This window comes from Ursus americanus, chromosome 19, assembly GCF_024610735.1.
Source record: "Ursus americanus isolate L20-20 chromosome 19, mUrsAme1.1.p, whole genome shotgun sequence".
Taxonomy (NCBI): domain Eukaryota; kingdom Metazoa; phylum Chordata; class Mammalia; order Carnivora; family Ursidae; genus Ursus; species Ursus americanus.
The window spans coordinates 23,373,137-23,383,903 of record NC_142145.1 but is presented as its reverse complement, the minus strand read 5'-3'; the positions used below and the strand labels follow the sequence as shown (position 1 = coordinate 23,383,903).

General features: G+C 41.1%; 1 protein-coding gene across 5 annotated transcripts in view; it reads right to left on the bottom strand.

The window, feature by feature from the left end:
* Window positions 1-401: 401 nt before the first annotated feature.
* The window catches only part of CFAP53 (cilia and flagella associated protein 53), a 37,555-nt gene continuing 27,189 nt past the window's right edge, over window positions 402-10,767 (bottom strand). For 3 of the 5 annotated variants that reach the window (XM_045790088.2, XM_087869829.1, XM_045790090.2), the window contains 3 exons: window positions 6,083-6,299; window positions 3,707-3,809; window positions 402-787 (listed from right to left, as the gene is read on the bottom strand). In XM_045790088.2, the coding sequence (XP_045646044.2) occupies window positions 559-787; window positions 3,707-3,809; window positions 6,083-6,299 (549 nt within the window). In that variant the 3' untranslated portion in view covers window positions 402-558. The other 2 variants (XR_006778195.2, XM_087869828.1) reach the window with 2 other exon arrangements.

The following is a 10,767-nucleotide window of genomic DNA, read 5'->3' as shown; positions in this document are numbered from 1 at the left end:
TCTTCGAGCACTCTCGCCATTTCCTGCTTTAAAGCATTTAATACATTGGTTTCCTCTACCAGGACATAAGCTCCACAAAAGCAAGGGGTTTACTCTGTTCTTGCTAAAGTCACATGCGAGGTAAATATTTGTGTAATATTAATTAAGTAAGTGGGCTAATGAAAGTGGCTGTTAGGCCCAGCTCTGCCTTATTGATATGGTGAATTATGTATATGACATAGGCAATTATGTACATGAGAGAAAGGAAAGAGGAAATGGGCATTTGAGTGGATGAGGTGGGAAGAAAGTGTAGTTATTAACAAATGAACAAGAAAGGAAGGTGTGGGGTATGGGGGTAAGTCAGGAAAATAACTGCGTGATGAAATAAATCATTCAGATTTGTAAGACTATAAAGTCTAAAAAAAGGCACTAAGTTTAATTTGAAGGAATAACATTACATAAAATTATGCAAACTCAGAGAAATAAAGCAAGTTTATCCATGAGTTGAAAGGAACAGACCAGCATATTATAGTTAAAAACATTAAAAGACTGAGAAAAAATATATTCACGTTGATGAAACTATGGTGGAAGCTTATCAGGGCATGCCCTCCGCATGGGATGAATGTTTCGGGGCAGCACCTGATGGAAGGACAGAATCTCCCTGATCTTGTCCTGGCAAATCTTGTTTGCTGCTACTCCTGCTTCAAACTCTCGGCGTTCCTCTTCCTTCAGCGCTTCCCGGGCCTGCTGCTGGTAGGACATTTGCATCTGAAGTTGCTTCCTGTATTCCTGGGCCACACTGGAACGCCTAAGATATTAGAAATGTCAAAGCACGAAATTGTAAAAGCAAGCAGTTGGATTCATTTAGGGTATTATAATTAAAATGTAACTTTTGAAGTCAAATTAAAATTCCCATTAAAGTCGGGGTGAGATGGGAAAAAATAGATGGAAAACTCAATAATGTGTTTATTATACAATAATAATTAAGATAAACAGAATAAATATTGATTTTAGGGAGGGAATGCTTCTGGCCCACTCAGAATATTTCCTGCTATCAGGAGTGAGTCCTTGGCCTCTCTCCATCCCCTCTCCCACTCTTTTCCAAGGAAGAAGTGACTTTTCTACTAGTCCAGCCAGGAACAGGCTAGTCTGCTGGTTTTCCACTCTGCTTTCTATCCCAGGGCCACACTCCTGCTGGAGAGAGCAGGAATGGTCTGGCACCGCTGGGGCCTGGCTGGCTGAGTGTGCCTCACTCTGTCTCCTCCATACATAAGCCACATTTTAAACATATAAACCACATTTTAAATTTTATAGTGTTTTTTTTTAACTGTGGTAAAAAACACATAATATAAAATTGACCACTTAACGATTTTTAAGTGTATAGTTCAGTAGTGTTCAGTACATTCACATTGTTATGAATCAGTTCTCGGGGATGTTTTCATCTTGCAAACTTGACATGCTACACCCACTGAACAACGATTTCCTTTTCGCCCTCCCCCCAGCCTCTGGCAACCACCATTTTATTTGCTGTGTCTATGAATTTGACTACTCTAGGGATCTCGTATAAGAGAAATCATATGGCACTTGTCTTTTTGTGACTGGCTTATTTCACTTAGCAAAATGTCCTCAGGGTTCATGCATGAGGTGGCATCTGACAGGATCTCCTTCCTTTTTAAGGCTAAATAATATTCCGTTGTGTGTATATATCACATTTGGTTTATCCATTCATGTGTTAATGGACATGTGGGTTATTTCCACCTCCTGGCTACTGTGAATAGTGCTGCTATGAACATGGCTGTGTAAATATCCCTTCAACGTCCTGCTTCCAATTATTTTGGATATATACCCAGAAGTGGGATGGTTGGATCACACGGTAGTTCTATTTTTAACTTTTGAGGAAACTTCATACCGTTCTCCACAGTGGTCATGCCATTTTCTACACCACATTTTTAAATATCAGTTTTTATCAGAAAAGAAAGCATGCCCATGCGTCTGCGGCAGATTCATTTTCCAGAGATGGTCACAGTAGCATCTCCTCTCCCATATGCTCTTCTGCAGTGTGAATCTCTGTTCCCTTTATCAAGCGGTGGAGCTTCCGTCTCCATTCCCCTGATTCTGGATAGGCCCGTATGACCAACAGAATATGACAAAAGTGATGCTATGCCAGTCCTACGGGCAGCCCTTCATGGCCTGGCAGCTTCCCCTTCCTGTCGTTGGAGCTCTCCCTGTCAGAACCAGCCAGCGCACTGCGAGAAGCCCCAGCACATGCAGAGGCCACATGAAGGGGTTGTGGGTGGTAACACCAGGCGAGTCCCCCAGCTGCGGTCAGCACACACTGCCAGCTACCTGAGTAGGTATCGTAGGTGTCCGGGGCAGTTGAGCCCTCAGATAAATGTAGCCCTGGCTAACATCTGACAAGAACCACATGAGGGACCCCAAGGAAGAACCACCCAAGTGAGCCTTGTCAACCAGAGAATCATGAGAGAATCAGAACTCACTTGAAGGCACAATCGTAGGGTATTCTGTTATGCACCAACAGGTTGCTATGATACCTTCCACACAGACTTGCTTTTCTTCTCTCTCAGTTGATTCAGAAGCTGGGCAGGGAAGCATGTTGCTATTTTCAAGTCCCCCTCACATCTCCAACAACGAACTTTTCAGAAGTGAGAAGGAAAGACCTCCAGAGCAGAGGCAGTAGCAGAAGTCAGCAGGGTAGGCCAGAAACTATTACGAGTGCTCCTAAACTAAACCCTACTCTTTAGAATGAAAAGAGCTAATTTCTATGTACCAAGTATGTGTACGTCATGGGACAGGACAAACGCACAGGAAAGGGGACCAGCAATTAGAGGAGCCAAGTCGTTTTCCTCCACCACAATGATCATCTGAATTGGGTATCTTGGTCATCGGTGCAAAAGGAGCGCTATGGTCCAAGAAATGCTGCAGGGAGGCAGGCATCTGCCTGTTCCGTCCACTGGAGCCTGGTGGCAGCGATCAGAGGGGCATTATCAGAGGAAGGCAGTGGTATTTCCCAAAGCACCTAGAACATTCCAGTTTTCCAGCCCAGTGAGGCTACAAAAATTCTCCTGAGGACATTTTGCATGGACTCCTATCCTCAGAAGCCATTTCTGCTACTCCAGCTTATCAAGCCACACTGTGTTTCAGGGTTTATTTCATGGGAAAGAACAGTCTTGTTATTTCACTAGGATTTCATGTTGGAGCCTATTTTAAAAAATTTTTTTAAAGATTTTATTTATTTATTTGACAGAGAGAGACAGGCAGTGAAAGAGAGAACACAAGCAGGGGGAGTGGGAGAGGAAGAAGCAGGCTCCCAGCAGAGGAGCCTGATGTGGGGCTTCATCCCATAACGCAGGGATCCCGCCCTGAGCTGAAGGCAGACGCTTAACAACTGAGCCACCCAGGCGCCCCTGGAGCCTATATTTTAAAAACTGTTTCTAACTTATTTTATTTTTTAAGGTATTCGTTCAGTTTAATACCTAATGTCTATAATCATAATGTACACAATAGCAATAAAATTTAATTTTACCGAGATGTTTGGTGCTTATTTTCATATGGAATTTTGTATTGACTGACTGGAGCTTTTAGGACAAATGTAATACATAAAAAAAATGTCAATACTGCACGAGTGATGGCACATTGTCCTCTCTCTACATGAAAAATCTTCCCCTTTTGAAGGCAGTAAACAATAATAAAGAAAACAAAATCATACCTTGCAAAATTCTCCTTCTCTTCACGGTTAAGCTCCTTAAGACCTTCATTTATGCGTTCCTGTTCCATAGTACGCTCTTCCTGTTCTTTTGCCTTTCGTTGCACTTAAGAAAGACAAAAGTAATTTTTGATAAATGACTTTCTTCAGACAAAACTTGCTGGCATCCCTCTGGGCATCGACGCCATCCTGTCTTTAGAGAGGCAGAGCCTACAATCACTGGACTGAATCTTAGGTCAAGAGGGTAGAAGTAGTCCTCTCCATCAAGGGAGGAAGAGGGTTAGGTTTGATGTGTGTGATCTATACAGATTTTTTTTCTTAACCATTTTTCATTGAAAATCTATGGCCAGCCTTTTTCAAACCAGGTTACCACTATTAGAACACTTCTTAACTTTCTCTTCTTGAGGACAAACAGTTCTGTTGTCATTTATGTTAATAAAAGAGTTTATGACAAAGTTCATGTTGGAAAAGGCCTGAGTTTATAATATTATAAAGGCATTTATAAATCAAGTTTTAAAAACATAAGCATCCAGTAAGGGTGAAAATATGACAAAGAAAACAGAGTGAACAAAGAATAAATACAACTGGGAAATATACATCTGAAATGTACATATCTTTGGCCCCCAAATACATTTATAGGAACTTTTCTTAAATAATCATATATGAGCCAAGAAGAACTACGTACAGAGATAGTAACCCGCAATTCTAAAATAGTAGTAAAAAGATTCATGATAATCTGAAAATCCATTAGTTGTGTTTAGGTAAAATAAATTATGGTCCATTTTTATGATGGATTTCTAGGCAGCATTACGAATTCTATAATTGAAAAAAAATGTGTTAGAAAAATGTTTATGGTAAGTGGCAAAGGCAGGCTGTCAAACAATATATTCAACGTAAATTCCAATTTACTATATACACAGTAAAAAAACTGGAAGGAAATACACGAAGTTGTGAATAGTAGCTATTCCTGGGTGGTAGAATTATAGTCGATTTTGTTTCTTTGTTTAAAAATGGCCCCAAGTACTTAAATTTTCCATGTTGTCTCAATATATTTTAAAACATTTATCATGGATAAATACAGAAATATTTTAGCTTATCAGCTTTTTTCTCATTTTCTTATAACTCCACCCAATACGGGCTTAACAATTTTCAACGGCTGTTATAAATTCCTGGAGTAGAGAATCAATGAGCTTTCTCTTGCAAAGACAACTAGTGTGAAGTCTAATGGTACCCGAATGGTAAATGGGTCCATCTACTGCCTCCCCTGTTCACTGGGCTGAACTTGGGACAGTGGAAATCTGAAGGTGGCAGTTCACCTTCTCAACAAATATTTCCTTTTCTGACCAAGTACTGTTTGGAGCTGAGGGAATACAAAGGTGTGCTAAGACAGGGATGTGAGCAAGCCACAGTGAGAGCCCCAGAAAGAGGACTTATTATGAATAAGGGGACATATTTGAGGAATGAGACATCTGAGCTGGCCTTGAAGGATTCGCCAAGATTTCTCAAGATCAAAAGCATCATAAGCAAGGGTGCCTTGGGTGGCTCAATTGGTTAAGCATCTGTCTTTGGCTCTGGTCCTAATCTCTAGGTCCCGGGGTTGAGCCCCATGCCGTTGGGCTTCCTGCTGGGCCGGCAGTCTGCTTCTCCTTCTCCCTCTGCCCCTCCCTTCGTTCCTGTTCTCTCTCGTGCACTCTCTCTCAAATAAATAAATAAAATCTTTTTTTTTTTTAAATAGCAAGCTTTGGTTTTTTTGGTAAAGATTTTATTTTTATTTATTTGACAGAGAGAGACAGTGAGAGAGGGAACACAAGCAAAGGGAGTGGGAGAGGGAGAAGCAGGCTTCCTGCCGAGCAGGGAGCCCGATGTGGGGCTCGATCCCAGGACTCTGGGATCATGACCTGAGCCGAAGGCAGACGCTTAATGGCTGAGCCACCCAGGTACCCCAATAAATAAAATCTTAAAAAAAAAAAGCATCACAAGCAGAGAAAACTACCCAAGTAAAGGTATGGAGGTATGGAGACACCTACAGAAAGAAAAGAGGGACAGATAAAAGGCAGGAGGGGTGTATGCACTGTGTCCTACCTTCTTACTTTCCTTTACAGTCACTGAGGTGCACAAACCATTCAATGGACATACTGTTCCTTTAACCTTCAGAACATCTCTCACATGACTGCTCAGAATCTGCTAGGATATAAAACTCTTCATATGTCTATACTCATGTATTAAATTAGGTAAGTTCTACAAGGCAGGGGTCTTGCCTTAATCCTTTTTACACCCCTCATATCATTTTACACATAATACCTACTTAATAAATGTTTTGGTTGCTACTTAAGTTGAATTAAGGCCCAACTATAATATTATCATAACTCACGTCCTTACATTTTTCTTGAACTTGAAGTTTTCTTGTACACATGACCTCATTCACAAGTTGTCTCCTTGCCTCCTTTTCAAGTCTCAGCTCCTTGTCCGTCTCAGCAAACTTCTTTTCCTTCTCTGCCTCTAATATTCTGTCTAGTTCTTTCTCCTGGGCTCTCTCCTCCTCACGCCGCTGCGCCACATACTGACGATATATCTCCTGTTCTCTTGCCATGTCTTCCTACACAACAGAAGAATTACCTCATGTTGTTAAGCTTGTAGGTGATAATGGTACAGAGGATAAGTTTTAAAACAACCATTTACAGCTACAATCCCATTTTTTTAGAACTACATACCGACACATAGATGAAACACACCCTCTAGGATTTAGTTCAAAATATTCACAAGTGGTGGAAGGGGACAGGTGGGGCACCCATGCAATACGAAATGACCATTAGTCCGTGGTTGCTGAAGCTGAGTGACGGACGTATGGGTTTTATTGTGCTATTCTTTGTACTTGTGCTTTATAATACATTTTTGAATGTTACTTCAAACACTTTCCCAAAGTATTTTTCAAAGCAGTTCTCAGATAATTTTCAATTATACAGCTTTATCTTCATTTATTTTCAGTTAGGTAGGTTATGAAATTGTAACCTGATAAACGAAATAAGGCATTACTACTATGATAGCACTGTTCCTGACTAGAAGATGGTCACTTGATACTTTGATAACAGACATTCTCAGCCTTAGCTATACTTTGGAATCACCTGGGAGCTTTTTAAAGTACCAAGGACTGAATCTCACCCTGAGACTCCGATCTAATGAACAGCGTTTAAGTTCCCCAAGTTATTTTATTTTTATTTTTTTTTAAGATTTTTTATTTATTTATGTGATAGAGAGACAGCCAGCGAGAGAGGGAACACAGCAGGGGAGTGGGAGAGGAAGAAGCAGGCTCCCAGTGGAGGAGCCCGATGTGGGACTCGATCCCGGAACGTCAGGATCACGCCCTGAGCGGAAGGCAGACGCTTAACGACTGCGCTACCCAGGCGCCCCCCCCCAAGTTATTTTAATGTGCAGCTAAGACTGTGAACTGGGTTTTGCAATGCTGGCATTTTTAGTTCGCTTCTCTGTTGTTCATAGCATTATACTTGTGCCGTTCCATCCAATCTCTGTTCTGACTTCTTTTGAGAATACCATAGATCTGGGGGAGGACTGGCAAGGTCTGAACTGTACCCTCAGTATGACTTGCATTCATAGTCTCATACTTGGGAACAAATTTAACAAAAGAAGGGTAAAACTTGTATTCTCTGAAAACTAAGAAACTGAAAAAATAAGTGGAAAGACATCTTACATTCATGGATCAGAAGGCAATACCATTAAAATGGCAACTGTCTATATTTGGTCTACAGATTCAAAACAATCCCTATCAAAATCCCAAAGGGTTTCTATGCAGAAATCGACAAGCTGATTCTAAATTCATATGGAAATGCAAGAGAGCCAGAAAACCCAAAACAATTTTAAAAAGAACAAAGTTGGAGGATTCACATTTCCTGATTTCAAATTTACTGCAGAGATACAGTGATCAAGACATATGGATATGTGCTACTGGCATAAGGATGGACACATAGATTAATGGAATAGAACCGAGAGTCCAGAGATAAACCCTCACATTCACCATCAATTGATTTTGACAAGTGTACCAAGACAATTCTATAGGGGAAGAACAGTCTCTTCAACAAATGGTGCTGGGACGACTGGAGAGCTACATGCAAAAGAATGAAGTCGGACCTCTATCTCACACCATACACAAAATTTAACTCAAAATGGATCAAAGGCCTAAATGTGAGAACTAAACCTGTAAAACTTTAAGAAGAAAACATAGGACCCCATCTTCGTAACCTTGGGGTAGGAACAGATTTTTAGATATAACACTAAAAGCACAAGCAACAAAACAAAATAGAGATAAATAGGACTTCGTCAAAATTAAAACTTTTGCACTTTAAGGGATTAAGAAAGTGAACTTTTGGGGGGCCTGGGTGGCACAGCGGTTAAGCGTCTGCCTTCGGCTCAGGGCGTGATCCCGGCGTTATGGGATCGAGCCCCACATCAGGCTCCTCCGCTGTGAGCCTGCTTCTTCCTCTCCCACTCCCCCTGCTTGTGTTCCCTCTCTCGCTGGCTGTCTCTATCTCTGTCGAATAAATAAATAAATTCTTTAAAAAAAAGAAAAAGAAAAAAAAAAAGAAAGTGAACTTTTGCACTTTAAGCCATTAAGAAAGTGAAAAGACAACCCAAGGATGAAAAAAAAATTTACACACAATTTATGTGTAAGGGACTTATACCCAGAACATATAAAGAACTATTACAACTCAATAATAAAGACAAATAGGGGCGCCTGGGTGGCGCAGTCGTTAAGCGTCTGCCTTCGGCTCAGGACGTGATCCCGGCGTTATGGGATCGAGCCCCACATCAGGCTCCTCCGCTGTGAGCCTCCTTCTTCCTCTCCCATTCCCCCTGCTTGTGTTCCCTCTCTCACTGGCTGTCTCTATCTCTGTCAAATAAATAAATAAAATCTTAAAAAATAAATAAATAAATAAATAAAGACAAATAGCCCAATTAAAAATTGGAAAAATTATTGGAATAGATTTCTTGAAATTTCAAATAGGTTCAAATAGATTTCTCCAAGGAAGATATACAGATGGTCAATAAGCACAGAAAAAGAAGCTCAACATCATTAGTCATTAAGGAATGCAAATCAAAACCTCAATAACAGATCACTTCAGACACACTAAGATGGTTAAAATAAAAAAGACAAAAAATAACAAGTGCTAACAAGCATGTGCAGAAATCAAAAACTGTGTACACTGCTAGTGAGAATATAAAATGGTGAAGCCACTTTGGAAAACAATTAGGCAAGTACTCAAAAACTTAAAGTTACCTTAGGACTCATTAATTCTACTCCTAGGTATATGCCAAGAGAAACAAAAACCTATGTCCAAAGAAAAGTTTACACAAGAATATTCACAGTACCATTATTTATAATAGCCAAAAAATTCAAACAAATTAAATATCCACAGACTGACAATGAAACATGGCACATCCATACAATGGAGAAGTATCCAAGCCCTAACCCACCTTGCAGAGCAACCTTCCCACCTCCTGGTCGTGGAGCTCCCATGCCAAATCTGGCAGGAAGCAATGTCTGAGACACTTCAAATAACAGGGGGCCTTGTATTGGCAGCTCCACCAATTGGGGATGCCCAATGATCCTATATTGGGACAACCCCGAAGTGAGCTCCTCTCTTTAAAACAAGCGATTACCTCACTCCAGAGTCCAATCCTAATGTCTCAGAGGCCTTCAGAGAGTCCCAAGGCTCTCTCTCTCCCAAACAACTTCCCTAACCTGCAGGCTTGCCAGTCTCCCAGAGAATTACCCTAGGGATTTGGCAGTTCCTCAGAGCTTGTCCCACCTGCATAATTGTCCATTTACAACTCTGGTGGCCCACTGGGAGAAAGGCAATCACCAAACATTCCTGGCTCTATTAGACACAGAAGCCCAAGTCACAGTGATTCTAAACTCAGTCGTGGACACCACACATTCCTTTGCAGGGTGCACCCCGGCCAACCCAGCAGAGCTCACTGAGATCTGCTCAACGAGCAGTGGAGTCCGTGCTTGTAGTTCCATCCTGAGCCAAAGCCTCTAGAATGTACAGTTGACCCTGAACACATGGAAATGCAAAATAGTAGTCACTTTGGAAGACAATTTAGCAGTTTCTTAGAAAACTAAACATGCTCTTACCATATGACCCAGCAACTACACTCCTTGGTATTTACCCAAATGATCCGAAAACGCCACAGAGAAGCCTGCACACAAATGTGTACAGCAGCTTTAGTCACTATCACTAAAACTGGAAGCAACCCAGGATATCCTTCAGTAGGTGACTGGATAGCCTGTGGTCCATCCACACAATGGAATGTTACTCGGAGTGAAAAGGAAATGAGCTGTAGAGCCAGGAAAGGCCTGGAGGCAACTTAAATGCACAGTCCTTGGTGAAATAAGTGAATCTAAAAAGGCATCATACTGTGGGATTCCAACTTCATGACATCCTAGAAGAGGTGAAACTGTGCAGACAGTAAAAAGATGAGTGGTTTCTAAGGGTTTGGAGTCAGGGGAGAAGAATGAACAGGGAAGCACAGAGGATTTTAGCCTAGTGAAATTACTCTGTATGATACTTTCATGGTGGCTACATGTCATCTTATATTTGTTCAAACCCACAGAAGATACAACACCAAGGTTAAACCTTTATGTAAACTACGGACTTTGGGTGATAATGATGTACTGATGTAGGTTCATCAATGGTAACAAATGTCCCACTCTGGTTGGGGGATGTTGGTAGTGAGGGACGCTATGCCACATGTGTGGGCAGGGAGTACATAGGAAATCTCTGTATCTTCCGTTCAATTTTGCTCTGAACCTAGAACTGCTCTAAAAAATAAGGTTTATTTTTAAAAAGGAACAAAAAGAATAGTACCTATAGGAAAAGCATAATGCCCTCAAGAGTTCAATACAAATTTCAAAAGAACAGACCACTGAATACATACTGGAATGCTTTTCTCTACTCTCTGCCTGACAAAACTTTACATATCTTTCGAAGTCCAACTCGAATACCACTTTCTCAGTGATGTCTTCCCCAGCCTCCCCGCATACTCAG